The sequence below is a fragment of the Chelmon rostratus genome, chromosome 21 (assembly GCF_017976325.1).
Source record: "Chelmon rostratus isolate fCheRos1 chromosome 21, fCheRos1.pri, whole genome shotgun sequence".
NCBI classification, from domain to species: Eukaryota; Metazoa; Chordata; class Actinopteri; order Chaetodontiformes; family Chaetodontidae; genus Chelmon; species Chelmon rostratus.
This window is the reverse complement of record NC_055678.1, coordinates 12,876,203-12,893,046: the sequence shown is the minus strand read 5'-3', so window position 1 is coordinate 12,893,046 and position 16,844 is coordinate 12,876,203. Positions and strand designations below refer to the sequence as shown.

General features: G+C 42.5%; 1 protein-coding gene across 2 annotated transcripts in view; it reads left to right on the top strand.

Moving 5' to 3' along the window:
- Positions 1–11,947: 11,947 nt before the first annotated feature.
- capn15 (calpain 15) overlaps positions 11,948–16,844 on the top strand; it is a 41,915-nt gene continuing 37,018 nt past the window's right edge. Inside the window, exon 1 of one of the 2 annotated variants that reach the window (XM_041962959.1) lies at positions 11,948–12,195. Coding sequence is in view for 1 of the 2 variants with exons in the window: in XM_041962958.1 (XP_041818892.1) it covers positions 16,228–16,406 (179 nt within the window). In the remaining variant the exon portion in view is untranslated. Of the gene's footprint in view, positions 12,196–14,825; positions 16,407–16,844 lie in introns of those variants that run through there. The other variant, XM_041962958.1, reaches the window with a different exon arrangement.

Here is a 16,844-nt window from a genome sequence, read left to right as displayed (position 1 = left end):
TGAACCATGGCATGTAGATCAAACAAATAAACAGGCCAGTGAGGGCAAAAACAAGCCAACTGGTCACTGACGTCACTGCCTTTGGCCAAAACAAATCCTTAACCTGCTGCTTTCATGGGAAAGCTTTGTTAAAGAGCAGCGACTTTGTGAATGATGTATTCATGTCACACTGAGCCTGTGTGTTTTGCAGGAGTAGAGGAGGTGTGTGCAAAAGTGTTAAGTGTTACATTTGTGGCTTGATTATAATGTACAGAGTAAATAGTGTGAAAGCATTGATATAAATGTACATGCACTGTGTTATTGTTATTAAAATGGTGATTGTGGGTTAAAAAAGTTGTGGGGTGTAAATCACAAAGGTGGCACTGAGAGCTGGAGCACCCATGAATCATATTGAAAAAAATTAATTTGCTCCTGTGCAAAAGCTAGAAGTATTAACATCAAGTTGTTTGTGCACCCCAGCTTCTCTCAGTGTGACAACTCAGCCCCAAATGACCAATTAGGGCCCTTCTAGTTACCTGCTTACTGCGACAGATAGTATTTACTCAGCTCATCAGAGGGAAGATTAAGAAATATAAATGTTAACTCCGCTCCTCAAGTCGTGCAATTGTTATCTGTTTACTTGCACAACATGAGTAAAACCCACACAAACACACACATCTGCATGCTTTGACTAATGATATCTGTGACAAGCACTATCTTACTCAAATCCAATAGAAACACACATTCCACAAACCAGCAGCCTAAGCCTTACAGTCTACAGTCTTTTTCTTTATTAAATTTACATCACTGTCATCCTCATTAAAACATTCAGTGCCCTATTATGGAAGCATCTGCATTTGCTCTAGGTAATAATTTGTACAGTACATCACACTTGGGGTTTTTAAAGAGTCTGATTTCCAGGTAACAGGTCTCTAACATCAACCCTGCCTCTGGTTCCCTTGAAATGCTGATATACTATGTGTAAAGTCCCCTAATAGACTATGGCCATTACCTCTTCAAACAGCTTAGACCTCAATTTCCCTACACTGATTTCTTCATGTGCTGTGTGGATAAATCTAATGTCGGAGCCCCTGATCAAACTACTGCCATCTAAACCTCGGTGGAAGTAATTCAATCCCTTGGAAAAGGGACTGGTAAATTTGCTCTGGCCAGCTGTTCCAGACAAATGATGTGAGCAGAGACAAAGAGGGAAATTAACGAGCTACTAAAAGCTTCCCAAAACTGATGCAGTTTATAGACAGCACATAAGACTCAACTGCTGCTACAGTAGTCTGTGAAGAATGACGCCAACCATGATCACACAACAGCTCCATCAGTCACCTGAAATTCAGCACTGCTTAAGTCCCTGACAGTATGACGATGACGCTTTTATTGCCCTCGAGGGAACATGAATCGTCTACCATGGGGTATCAGTTTACACACATTTGAGAATCCAAGGAGAAAAAACAATACCGCAACAGCTTAAAAACATACAATAAAACTGAACAAAACGTCAGACTCCTCAATAGTTTCTTCAAATTTTGCAAAAACTGAGGTGCATTTTTAAACCACAAAACACTGTTTTATTTGGCTTTAAAATGTAAAAAAAATAGAACTCCCAAACCCAAATAATGCTACTGTGAATGTTTGCCTTCATGTTTGAAGCTATATTTGTCTAAGAATTGTAAGATGCATTTTTCACTTTTTTAATGAAACTTTAAAGACTCAATTTATTTTGTACAAATAATTTCAATTCTTCTGATTCTGATTTTTTTCTTCATTAAAGCATTAATGAGTGCTAAAAATATGTTCTGATTACATGTCATTCATTATCCCATTTTTGTTTGACAGGGACATTTTCTATGCTCAGGGTATTTTTTTGTGGCTTTACTTTCAAGTACAACGGGTTTGTTACAAAGAGACTCATTCATGGAAAACATGCAAGGAAAAGGAAATCCCCCTGAGGAATCTACGCGCCATGTGTAACTGTGATTTAATGTCAGTCTCTAAAGCAGTGGTTTGGTATCCACAGGGATAACTGACTGAGTGCCATTTCCTGTTACTGTAACATGACAATTTGTGTGTGTGAATTTCTGATGACCAGTCCTCTTTATGTAATTTGTCAGTGTGATATTTGTAACACAAGTGAAATTGTGATGCAGAGGTAGAAGCATTATGAGGATTCGAGAGGCCCACACCTGCGTTTAACTGTCAAGCATGGCAGTCTGTGTCATGGGATATCAAGCAGTACAATCTGATACTGAGCCACACTTCTTTAAGGAACATCTGACTAATTTCACATATGCGAGTTCCATTTTTTGTGTTTCACAATTAGAACAAATACCAGTGAGCAAGCCTGTTGGGAGTTCAAAACTGAATGTGAAAGATGTTATGAGGCATTAAAATGAAGTGGCATTATCACCCACTCTCCCAAACATGATGATTGGAATATGGAATACTGTTGCAATCATTTTATTACTGCAACTTGAGTTCATTTATGAACTGGCAATGCCAACCAAGTCACTTTTTTTTTTTAAATAATCAACTTAGAGTAAGAGTGAAATACGATGCTGTTATGATAGCCAACATCAAATTCACATAAAGATACTAACATCATTCACTGTGAGCTCAACCTTTTGTGTTACAAACTAATGGTTATGTCTCCCTCTAGTGGTTGAATACCCACCACTGCGAACTCAATCCCCCCATCACAAATATCAGAACCGTTCTCATCATTATGCTTGGCCTTATCTTATTGAGGCTGCGTCAACAGAACAGTAATTGGAATGTGAAAGTGTCAAACAATTACCAGTTCTGCTTTTTTTATTCTTTATCTGAAAAAGACAAACTCTATTACAATTATGTTGATCATTATAAATAATGGTGTCCATGTACTTGGACAAAAACAGAGCGGAAGGACAGACAAATGACGCCTGTGGGTGTACACAGACATACAACACACAGACTCACACACAAAATAGAATGGACATCAACAGAGTTGGTCTAACAACAGAGAAGGTGTGCACTTGTGTGCACATGTGTTCAACTTCAAGTAGGAGGGAATGTGTGCATGTGTGTAAGGGGTTGCATTTATAACCCCTTTCCCTGTTGCAATGACGCACCAGTGAGTCACAGGCCAGAGAGCGTGGAGTTGCGTAAGTCAGGAACCCTTTCTGCCACTCCACTCTTTGGCATGGTGCAGCTGCAGGTCGGTGGCGTAACCTCATTATTAAGAAAAAGCTAGACACATTGGTAAAGGAGGCAGGGGGTGTCAGATAATGAGGAGGGTGGTTCAACAATCACCGATCTGTCACGGTCAATATGAGACATGAGGGGGACTGATGTACCGTAAATGAATGGTTTCACTTGACAGGTTGAGGTGTAGCGTGTAGGTGGGAAAGCATGTAGGCGCGCATCCCTTCCTAGGCACAGTCACAGCTATGAATTATACATGTTGCATCTACTCACGCCGGTGAGAGATAGGTATAATGAAGTGACAAGTGACGAGTCAGTGATTCACACACACATACTTGAGCGCGCAGTCACACGCACATGCGGAAAAACAGCACTTACTGTACCCATGCACACCCCGGAAACACAATGCCAATCGTGTTCTGTTCCTGCTATCTGCAGAACATGCTGAGAAGAAGGGAAGAGGACATGCAATAGAGACAAGAAGATATTACTCTGGCTCTTATCACACTCTGCCCAGCACAGCAGCACTGAAAAAAAGAGGGGAAGGGATGTATTCGCAAAGGAAGCTATGTGGAGAAAGAAGAAAAGCAGGTTTTGAAACAGAATAGCAACACATAATAAAAGCCAATCATGATAGATAGATAGATAGATAGATAGATAGATAGATAGATAGATAGATAGATAGATAGATAGATAGATAGATAGATAGATAGATAGATGTTAGAACATATCAGTCTAGCAATGTCTGTCAGAAAAGTTCCTTCGCAGAGGAGGACAGGAGGTATGTGGGGTCAGATAAATCAGCTCCCCATCCCCCAACAGAGTGAGGTTGCCGTCATACAGACAGTTTGGTTATCTCTCGTCTATGGCATCGTTCCCAGGGCTTTTTTCGTCTTTCTGCTGACTCACTGCTTAAAAGGGAGACATAAGTGTAGGAATGTTTGCATTTGCGTCCTACAACGTTTACACATAACTGTGTGCCTCTGAGGATTTGTGTGTGCAACCGCTACCAAAGTGTATTCATGATTATATGTAGGTGTCTTTGTATTCTCTGCCCTCCCTGCTTTACTGAGACCGTACGACTGTGTATGTAACCCTCACTTCCCAGAAACTCCATTCATCAAATCAAACTGCAACCTTTTGCATGCTAGATGATGATAAGTCCTGCTTTGCTACAAACAGAAAATAACAGACTTTCAAAACGCCCAGACATGTTGGGCTGTAAACCTTCAAGCACCTCATCAACCTGTACCACGAAAACAGCGATAGGCAGGTTGGAGAAACACAGTGCATCTGTGTAGATGCCACCAGCTGCCAAAAGAGTTTTCCAAAAAGAACAGTGTGACTGGGTTTGTCTTCAATTTCTGTCAAGATGCTGTCTGTCAACCAGACATAGAGTCAAAACAATCTGCATGCTCCCTTTTGTATGTCCTCACCTCAACTCTCACAAACGCTTAAGTACAACCCTTTAAGCCAATCTTTTAAAAGGTTCTGCCTTCAAAATGGCTTTTAGAAAACAAATGGCTTTGGGTGGAGATATATATACAGTTAAAACTACTGGGTAGAAAGGCCTGCAGTGTTTCTGCAAGTCATATTTTACACTATCAAAGAGACCCAGCAGGCTGAAGGAATCTGCAATCTGCTATTATATATAGCTGTTTCTCCAGTGCACAACAACAGTTCCAGGAAGCCCCGAAATAGAGACAGGAAGTTCATTTAGTAAACACAATAAAACATGTTAACAAACCATGTAAAACCAACTGTCAGATAACACAAATAAAGACATAATCTGTCTTACTCTATGAGTTGCTCCATTCCAGTACCCCTGGGCTCCAGTGGCTCCCCAGGTTGGGTTTTTAGTCGTCCTCTTACAGTGTGACTCCTGGCCTTTACCTTGAAACACACACACACACACACACACACACACACACATTAGCAGCACATAGCATTCACGTGATTCATGTGAAACAGAGAGAAATGATGAATAAGCAGATGGCGTCCTATCCTTCACTCATTCATCAAAATCATCACTCAGTTTAAAAGTGACGGTTTCTGGAAACATACAGGATGTACAATCACTCAGCCCATAGCTTTGTCTTTTTGTCTGTCACCCTCTCTCTATCTTTTTAAGGGCCTCTGTAGGCCTCTCAGATCTTGAGGTGTTGAGTTTCAAAGTAGTCTCCATACTGTGTGATTTATGATGGAAGCAGAGCTAGCCTTGGTTTTCCTGCTGTTGCGGATTCTCCTGTATGCATTCAAAACTACTCTCCAGGTCTCTCTACTGAGACAGCGAACAAATTTGAAGAAGCACTGAAGCAAATAAACATGGTCACGATTATCAAGTTCTCTCCATCTTTGCGAATTCATCCTGACAAAGAATCCTATTCATTCCTTTAGTTCATGCATACTTGAACGGCTGTGGCATTGACTTGTGTTTCAAATGTGTTTCATGAGTAGATATGTTCTCGTATCATCTTCGTCAAACACACACATGCACAAAACTAAACTCAATTAATTCTATATACAAAAGCTGCTTTCTGCTCAAGAACACATTTAACATACCAGAAAGACTTTCCTAATCATCACCCACAAACCTTTCTGTACACCGATAATACTGACCTACTTCTCACTCAAGGAATTGCACCATGAATCTAATTAATATTATTCATGTTAATGTGAGGTAATTATGCAGAGCTGCGGCACCTGGATAAACTGTGTACGGGTGGTGACACTTCTCTCGCCCCCAAGCCTGCATCTTAATTAAGCAGAACATCTGGCGAGAACGGAAACATACTGTTGAGTTGAATCGACGGGACGCTCCCCTGATCCAAAGTGCAGAATGTTTTGGAAGGTGAAATTCAGTTAAATTTTGTGATGCGCATAGCTCCTTGTGCCAAGATCTGCTACAGTCAAAACTGATAAGCGGCCAATCCCAGCTTTAACTGATCTAAAAAAAAAAAAAAACCTGGCAAAGCTGACACAGCGGACGTTTACAGTGTGTGCTGCGTTGTGCTGCAAGGTCAACGCAAACTAACTTACCTTAACATGCTTTTACATTTTCTTTGCTGTGCTCTGTGCTGTACACGAATACTAACAGATATCCCAGAGCATTACTGAACTAGAAGTCAGAGTGTCTGATGTGGCTAGCGTAGAATTTACCAACTAATCTAAACTCAGACTGAGTGTCTTGAAAAGGATCTTTAACGCCACAAAATATAGACAAAAATAAATAGAGACACTAAATAGAGCAATTTCCTACATGTCCTTGGAACGGTCTTAATCCTTGTCTGGGAAACTGGCTGATACAGTTTTTGTAACTGTGTCCCAGAATGGCAAAGTTTGGGCTACAGATTCACAACCAGACAAAAGGACTTGTACCAGCTGCTCACAGCTAAAAAGGCCAACAATACATCAAACAGCAGGGACAAAAGACAACTGCTCAACAGAGGAAAGTGCTATTAACCCTCTAGTGTCTCCGCATTATGATATGATGCTCCCTTAGCCTTGGCAGGGGCCACATTTTGGTCATCATATGATTAGAAGCAAAGCTTTTCTTCTATGAACACCTGATTATGTGTGTCTCTCAAGCCAAAAGGTCATTTGACTGCCATTTAAAACAAGAAGCAAATATCACTCAATAGACACTCAATTTCACTCACACTATTTCAATTCTCTTTTCATCTGTATTGCAAATTTACCTCACCTAAGTCCTTCACATTCATGGTTTTGCTTCCATCTAGTCATGCATACTAATCTGTGCTGTAACTTGGAGCAGTGGCCAGCTGCTGCCTGCCTGTCCCATCAAACATGCATAAGAAACAGATGTATCTTTGATGTAGGTTTGTTCATGTTGCCCCATGTGCATGAGTGTGTGCATATGTGTGTATGTTTATGTGTCTCTGCCTGTGTGTTGCCAGGCCCTGCGGGTGCAAGTCAGAATGGGAAGATGTGGCTGCATGCCCCAACACACAAGAAGACAGTCAAGGCTGACATAGATCTTTGGCAGGACAAATAATCAATGCAGCAATATGTTGCCATACACTATCTTTACATGCATAATTCATATGATTGGAAGCAATTCTGTGACTTATAGCTTTTGTTATTAAACATTCTATATGTACTGTGGATTTCATTTAGAGAGACTTTCTGTATTAAGCCACTACTTTAACTTTTCTTTTGCTCTGACTGAAAAGATTATTATCACAAATATATTCTTACTTGCATTTGAAGTGGAACTGTCCTGCTCGCTAGCATTTCAACCCTGTGCTACTTCAGACTGGCACACATAATGTCTACTATCGTATTGTTATGTATATGTGTTTTAAAGGGAAAGATTCCCTCTGGACAGTTTACAACAATAGACAGGGCATGTCATTAATAACGGTACAAAATTAATTTCCCACAGTGTCCAGGTAGGATCTTAAGTCACACTGATGCTTGACTTGTATATAGTATCACATACCATGTAATTTTCAGTATTATGACACTATCATTATCATGGACAACACATGACAATAATATTATAAGTGTGTGTATATAAGTGTGTCATGCAATGGTTCCCACCACTAAAAGCTACACAATTAATCACAACCTTTCAAGGCGGAAACAAACAACAAAAGAAAATTATCTGACAACTGTTTTGATAATTGCTCAGTCAATTTAATTTTTCAAGCAAAAATGCAAAACATCCCCCCATCTCAGCTTCTCAATTGTGAGTATTTGCTGCTTTCTTCATTTTATGGAATAGTAAAATGAACATCTTTGTGTTTTGGACAAGCAATCTGAAAAGGTCACCTTGGGCTTTAGGCAATTGTGAAGAGTGGGTCTATTTTTTCATTCATCGATTAATCAAGCCCAATTTCAAGGTCGAAAGTGATTTATTGTTAATCTCACAGGAATCTGTTACTGTATGCAGGGACTGTTACCCAGGTAATAAGAAATATTAAGGCGTTAGAAAAAGATTACATTAAAAAATATGTAGACTATAATAATTTATTTTAGTAAGCTTCCTTGCTTTGGTGTGTTTAAACCTGCTCTGGCCACTCAGTGTTTATGTGTTTATGTATAAGCAGTAGGAGCGGATGCTGATGTTAGGTTGTTTTTCTACAGTTGTACTTAATGACAAGTATGGCTCTGGTCCATGATACTGTCATCTTTTAGCATCTGGAGTTGTGAAAACTTCCCTTGCATAAGGCTGCAAACAGGTATAATCATGAGTCATCAGAGGGGAGAGCTTATCCTGCTTGACATTAGCCCTGCTCATGCCTGAGGCTGCCTGATTTGCACTGTCTGGGTGTGTGTACTGTATGTGTGTGGTAACATCTGTAGTAGTGACATAAATAGAGCGAACCCGAATCCACTACCCCTGTGCCCCCTCATGTCCTCACATGAGTCCATGACCATGCAAAGTGACCCTGACCCCATCTTCCTACCATCTACTCACACAAGCCCAATGAAATGTACAATGACACACATTTTTTTGTCCCTCATGCAAGCATTGCCCCCCACTCGCCCACACACACACACACACACACATCTTTTTCCTTTTCCCCTAAGACAATTGTGTTATTCACTCTCTATTGTGGAAGCCAGTCGTTTCCACGTGTGTGCTGGCCATAAAACAGCAAAGAGCCGACTGAAAGCATCCCTTTCCTGACTAGCAGGGTCACAATTTGTCTCATATAAACACAGGACACACCTTAGCCCAACAGTTTTCACATATCCTTCTGACCCCTTACCTCCCAGTGTGCTCTTCTTTCCATTAACACAGGATACCAATGACTGAGTGTCAGTAAAGCTGCCTTTCTTTGATACGCTGAAGCAGAAGCGTAAAAGAGAATACCACAACACTCCTTGCGGTGTTGTTTTAGACTTTCGGTGAACTTTCAGGGGAGTTTTTGTTAAGACAGAAAGTCTTAAAGCGAGCTGAACACTGAAGCTGGCGTCTTTTGTCTCCCAACGTGCCTCGCGCTGGGTTTCCCTAGCATTGTCATGACAACAGTGTGTACGCACCGACACTAGCCATAGAAAACAATACATGTAAAGTGTTGAGTGAAGGGTGCTAGCTAGCAACTTTCAACCGTTTCCCAAAAGTTAGCAAGTCCAAAAAAACACACTGGAGAAAAGTGGCTGATATTGTCTTTCGCTGGAGCGAATTTAGACAAGTGCACAAGTGTCTAATGGAGACAAAAAAGAAGTGTACAAAAATGCATTCATTCGCATACCTCCTTCACGAAGAAATCTTCTCCTCTCCTTTCCTTCCCGCACCGAGTCGCGGTTAGCTAACGCAAACCACTCGCGTTTTATCCCTTTGCTTAAAAGATAAAGTTTGTTACGGCGGCACTCACATTTTCTACGTGTGTATCCTGTACACACCGCGGACACTACACGACATGTGAGAACCGACGTCCAGCGGTGAACTTTCTCCGCCCAGGCTCGTTCTCAGCCCCTCTGTCTGCCTCTATCAAAGGATGCTTCGCTCCGCCTCGCTCCAGCCGCGAGATAAATCACTATAATCCAACAGGGTTATAGTTTGTGTTTCTTAAACGATAGCAGCCTGTGTTTTTCCGCAATGATTTCCAAGGATTTCGCTGAAACTCACACTTACTAAGTTGTGAACTTCCATTAAAGTTATTAGTGTAATTCACACGGAATCACTCACCCAGCACAAACCCCGGCTTTTATTTTCTCTAATGGTTTCAAACACAGTCCAAGGGGATTCTGGCGATTGATTGCACACAGGAGAATTATCTTAATAAGACATTAATGGCTTTTTAGAATTAGCCCTGCTATCTCAGTAAACCGAGCCTGTTGATTCTGGCCTAATTCTTTGAACTTCCCCCGTTCAAACAGTCCGGGTGACACCAGCATTAACGATAATCCAGACTCAACCACAGTTTCACATGCTACTCTTTATCCTAATGAAATTTACATTTCACTCGTGCTTTTAAAGGAATAGCGGGCAATTCAATTTGGTAAACATAACAACATGGTAAATAATGCAATTCTCAACAAATATGAACTCAAAATATAGGCTAGTTAAAGGAGCCGAAGGAAATTTATCAACTATGATGTTTTATGAGGGAACTGGAATTACGCCTAGTCTTGGTTTATGGTTTGCTGAAAAATGAGGGCTTAGTAGCCAAATTATTAGGTTGACTGGAAATAATAAATGCCGCTCTTGGGAGAAATAATGACTTTATAGCAAAACCACATGACATATAAATCATACAGCAATATTTAAGTATGCATACAGAAGCTATAACATTGTATTAGGCACAATAGGTTGACATAAACTCACTGTTAAACTTTTGATTTCCATTATCATGATGACAAGGCAATAATGATTCATTCAAGAGGCCTTTATTATGATTTACATCCATAGTGAATGATCTGTGTAAAAGGGAATGCATGGCCTGCAACTAAGGTTACAAGAGTGTAGGCTATTATAATTAATAGAGCCTCATATGAATAAAAGTTTTATTTCCCCTTGATCTCCATCTGCAGCAAGAGCTTCAAAGCAGACAGACAGACAGGTGGACAATGATTAAATCATCAGAGGATTGTAGTGGCCACTGACAGCAGTGGTATGCCAGCAGAAGTAGACTAATTAGTCATAGTAGTAATTAGTGGTTTAGTGGCCATAGTGGTAACATACTACAGTATGTCAGACTTAACAGTTCTTTAGGACCAGTACATTTTAGGCCACAGTTCAATTTCTTCAAAGCAATCATACATGAGACAATAAATCAAAGAAAAATGTACCCAAGGAGTACTTACAGCAGTTAGACTTGGTGATAATGTTAGTTGCAGCAGCAACAATGGCATTGTTATTAGTAGACTCATATAATGTGTCAGTTCAACATCTGAAATTAAATGTGTGTCACAGGTGAATGAACCAAACATGAATCAGTCCGTAATGCACATGATTAGATTGTGCATTAACCAATAATAATATTATACTAGCGGCAATTGAAGTGGTAGTAATAATATTACAAGCATTTTATAGGTAGCCAGAGGGACTTATTTGTGAGCCCAAATGTCACTTTCTGTGGGGTGTCCGGGCTATTTATGTCATTCCTCTTTGCATATGATCCCTGTGACCAAAGTGATAAGGCACTTGCCTCCTACAGTAAACCAATGGGGACTCTGCCTCCACCCACTGATATCACCATTGTTGGATGCTTTAGAAATAAATTTAATCAGAATCATATTTAATCAACCTTAGATAATGGATGGATGGAAGGAGAGGATACGACAATTTTCGGAGATGTGGAATGATTTCTTTTATTGCACATACATTCAGCTCCTTAAATCGCTAATACCAATGGTTCAAATTAGACGGTTCAAATTTAGAGCCACTAGATGGCACTAGAGCACCGCTACCTGAGACTGGCCTATAGGTATAATAGAATCTACTTTAGATTTTGAATTCAATATTTAAATGTACCTATAACAAGGATATTTGTACAAAATAGGCAAACAAAAATAAAATAAAAGCTGAAATCACACACTTCAATCTAAATATATTTTAGTTAGGCATAATTATATTTCTTTTTGTTTATTTGTGTTGGTCAAAGGTGACGACATTGGTACCCGGATATCCTAGTTGAAAATGTCCGTGTTGAACATGGGAAATGGAGTCTTCTACCCTCGCATTCTTGAATGGCTTTTACGTAGGTTTACGTGCGTTCGCAAGCAGCAGATCAACCCGGAAACGCGTTTGGCGTACGCGCGCTCTGTATTTGCTCCTTGGAGATTCCCCTTCCTTCCTGGGCTGTTTGAGGTAAACCTACGCGGTCGCATCAGTCTCATTAATACCGGACGGAGTGAAAATAAACTGTACATGTACGTGTTCGCCACAGATGTCGGAAACATGCAGCGGAGCGCGCGAAGCTAAAGCCTGGAGAGGTTACGGAGGCTAAAGTACAACCCGGGAAGAACTTATCGTCTGGATGGCTGTGAAAAGTTAACGCACAGGCGGCTGAAAAACAGGAATAATTCCCCTTCAACCGACTCGAGGTAAGAATAACCGGTTCGTGAGTGGACTTGGCGAAGTACACAGCTGTGGGCCAGCGTCGACAGCGTCGACCAAATGACTGAAGAAGAGTGTCTTTGTTTACAAGGTCCCCGGCGTCCTCGGCTCGCGCTGTCTCAATGGGATTGTTGAGAGTTTTCATCTGGCTGCGCTGTATAGCTAATGTTAGTGGTGGTGACAGGGCTCACAGGCTTACAGTTTGTCCACAAATAGATTGATTATGTGACAGTGCCTCGTATTTATCCGTGGTTTCGCATAACGACTGTGGACTTTCGTTTTATTCTCGTCCCCTCACTGCACACAGCAGGATCATACAATAACAACATGGACTACTTGTCTGTTAAGGGGAGTTGGGCAGATCAGTCTGACAAGGTCAGATAGATGAACATGCATCTAGAGATAAAGTGGATGATACGTGACCTGAGGCCTGAGTTTAGCTTATCCAGCTGAAGGTTTGGCTGTAGACTCAGCATCAAATAAAACCTAGACAGAAGTGTTCACGTTATTTGGCTGTGAGTGAACTATGCAGAGTGGAGTGTAATCATTTGTGTTCTGCCTCGAGCATGTCCACTGGGGAGGGGAAAAAAGGTTTGTAACTGTCAGGACATTTTGGGTGGTGAGGAGATGACAACTTACAATGTACCGTGAAATCAGCTCACATCCTCTCTTTCCCTTCTTCCCCCTCTGTGTCCCTGGAGAATAGAAATGAAATCCAATCTCTCTCTCCCTCCCTCTCTCTCTTTCTCTCTCTCTCTGGCATTGAGTGTGTCAGCTGCTGTATCTCTGTGCTGAATTGCAGAAGGACAGGTGGCCCTTGGACAGGTGCACCTTTAACAAAGGGTTGCAGTTCTCTGACCTCTGCTCTGGTTTATCTCCCTTATTTTCCTTATTTCCACATTCATGTCCTCCCTTGTAAGTGTGAGTGTGCTACGTCCAAACGCCCAAATACAATTGCACAACCAGTACTTGCTTTTGTTCCTTGGATGGAGTTTTGTAACTAATACAAGTAAGCTGTTTGTGCCGGCTCCCTGTATGACGCACACAGCTCAGGAAATCACTTGTGGTACTGGAGTTGAACTTGCGTCTACATCTGCAACTCTGTTACGTGTGTCAGACTGTATAGTTCCCTGGAATTTAAGGGGAAGTTTACCGGACAAACCAGTTTCATTTTCATTTAACCACAGTAGCAGGAGTCACACCCCATGCTGCTACCAGGAACCTGGTTCACCAGACATCCAGGCAACTGATGGGCCACACAGGCAATCTGTTTGAGCTTCACTGGTAGTTTGTGGCTAATGGTTAACCCACTGCTTTCAATGCAACAGAAGATGCATAGAAACGTGTGGTGTGTGTGCATATATTCGGTCAGACCTGTGCTTTATGCACTGGTCTGCTGGTGAACACTGAATTCAGAGAGAGGGAGGCTGAGAGATCAGAAAAGAGGTCAGCAAAGTGATCTGAAGTGGAAGAGAGAGGAGAGGGGAAGTTTGAAGGCTTATCTGGGTAATGTGCAGGGACAGTTGAGCAATGATGAGTGTTGCAGTCACCATCGTCTTCCACTTAACCCTTCACTACCTCCTCTGGCATTGAGCATTAAGAATGAGGTTAGCCTCATTCCTCAAGGAACCAATAGAAATACATTTCAGCTATTAGACAGTTGTGTAAGTGTGTGACATGTGATGTGATGTTGTTGCCAAGTGTTTTCCCAGAATGAACATGCCTCGCCCTGCCTAGGCTGGATCTGACATCCATTACTTTTTGGCTCCTGTTCACATTAATGAGTGAAATCTGCACAACCCCGACTCTATTGAGGTGTATGTAAATCTCTTGAACGCAGCCCTTCAGTGTTTCTCCGCTCGCCCGGCCAGTGCGCCTGCGCTCTGCTGACACTCCAGTAATCCGCTGTTAGGAGGAGATTGCATCCTCGTCCGCTGCGCTCGTGCTGTCAGTGAGGGGGGATTGAAGCCCGTGGACTAATTTATGACGGCTGAATAAAAACATATAATGGCACCGTATAACATGCCCACATGGAGCCACTGAATTGTGGGATGGGGCAGTTTCGCACCGCGAGCAGGCGACAGCGGGACTGGAGCGAGGATGTCTCCAAACAGAAGACAACAAGGCTCAGCATCTACAACACGAAGCTGGGGATATGAGATGAAGGCAGGCTGGAACGGACCCGGCGGAAGATGGTGAAAATTCGCGAATGAGTGCTCCTTCCTGGATGAGACCTCCTCGGCTATTTTTCCCTAAAGCTGCATGACGCCTCCTGCACGATACTCTCGCTGGCCTCTGTACCGCTGTGTGGAAACGGACCACCTTTCTCTACAAGTATTGCTGTGCAATAGGCTGAACTGAGAGCACAAATGCGCTGGCGTTATCAGTGATTGATTATCATGCAACGCTCGCTGGATCTGAAGACCTAAACTGTAGATGTAAGCCCACGTGATCTCTGCGTTCGCTGCCTCGGGGTCTTACAAGCTATCGATACTCGTCAAAATGCATGCAAATGAGCTTTCTCCTTCCTGACAGCTTCCCTGGAATGACATTTGTTTCCTTCGCTTGCCTCTCCTGGAGAGACTTGCTATGACAGGCCGACAAGTCCACATAAATCCCAGCGCAAGTTGATGAACTAGACTGACTGGCCTCGGCGGTGGGATCAGACAGAAATTAAGCCGCCTCTCTCAGACAGCGGAAACTGGGATCATCTCCCGTCCCTGCGTTGGCAGAGCACCGCAGCCCGAAACGGAACGTTGCTCTCGGGTATTTTGTCGGATATTACGCACAACTTGGAGCTGAGCTGTAAACATTTTCACGCTGTGGCGGCTGTTCCTTTTTAACTGAACTGAACTGAAGTTCGTGTTTTTTCTTCTTCTTCTTCTTCTTCATGAGGAAATCCAAATTTCTGCAAGTACCAGAAGTGGTCTGATCTGGGAGAAGGACCCCCCACCCCACTGGTTCCAAACATGACGTTTTATCCAGTGGGAGAAACGCAGCTGGGGTGTTTTACTGGTAAACTTCCACAGCAGCTGTTAGTCAGGCTGGACGTCTGAAAGATGAGACTTGGAAATTAGCATACTTGTAGTTTTGCCAACACCCTCCCCAGGAAATGCAATGCATTGATTTACTGCGCTGCCCGCATTGTAAATAACTCAGTGGATCTGTTTTGTGTGACTTTTATTCCTGCAAGACCCATGCCACTATTAATCAGTATCAGCTGTCACTATGGACTGATGTTATTGTGGTGTCCTTTTGTTTTGTTTTCGTTTCCACCCTTTTTGAACCTTAAATATTCCAGAGGTGTACTGTCTGGCTGCTGAGATGCTGAAAGACGGTGAACACATTTGTGTCTGTGCACACCTTTTCTTGATTTGATTTTCTGAGCATGTGCAAAGTGAAGAGGAACCAGGCATGAGACTGCACAGACTGGGGAGATGTGTCACCAGGAATGCGGGAGGAATTGTGAGTGGCACTATGGAAGGCATGGTGCAGAGTGTTACGAGCTTAAAGTCTACAGGAGAGAGAGAAATATGAGCCTTTGCTGTGAGAAAATTGTATTTTCTCCTGTCTGAGACCAACTGCTGAATTGGAATTGGCATCAAATTGCTGTTGGAATTGAGAACTTGTTCCCCCGTGCACTGTGGGATATCCACCCTGATCTGCATACGTGACCACCTACATGCAAGTAACGCTCATTTGTTGAGTACCCTTATCTTCAGTTCCCTGTTCCTGTGGTTGTTTTTACTCCAGCGCCCTCAGTTCTTTTATTGGAGAAAATTCTTTCTATTTGAAGCAGGAAAGTTGTCAACAGTATGTTCAAATACAAACACATGATAAGGGTTGCTTTTGTGCTCCAAACAACCCCTGTAGTCTCTTCCCGATCAGCGTATCTCAGTATGTGTCTCTGAATACAACAGTGGATCCCTTGTCAACTTTTGTGCTCCCGGGATAAACGAAACAAACAGATCCCCCTCAAACAGAGCGCATTCAGAGACTAATATCCTGTCGCTGTGGTGATGGGGAGCTCAGCCTCGTCTCTCACTGCAGAGACCGAGTCAGACCATGGCTTCCGCAGCACCCCGTACCCATCGTCACCCCCTGTGGGCTGGCTCAGGAACAGCCACAGCAGCCCGGTGTGGGGCACCACCTTCATCACGCGTCAGCAGCAGCACCCGTTGCCTCATCGAGAGCGCAGGTAAGAGCCAACACTGTGTACCCAGGAGGGTGCCAGCACATTTCTCAGTCGAGTGCACTCGGGGCACAGAGCGGCGGAGGTTGGCCGGACTTGGCTGGTTGCTGGGGGAAGTCGCAGGAGGGCTGAGACGTGGGGTTGTATTACATGGGAATGGTGTCATTTAAAGCTGCGAGTGCAAGCGTACCAAGTGACATTATTTTGAGGCTTGTATGCTGATGACGTATTTGGCTTCAGTTCTTCGGCGGTGTGCACTTCATAGCGTAAACTGGCTCTGTTATTCGGTGTTGTTCATTTAAGAAACTTACTATTTTCTCTTTCACAGGCTTTTAGAAATGCTTACTGAGGATTCAATAACCTCACAGCAATGGATCAAATCCCCTGTTTCATCGAAGCTTATCTAATCAAAGCCTGCATTTTGATGTTTTTCTATGATTCACC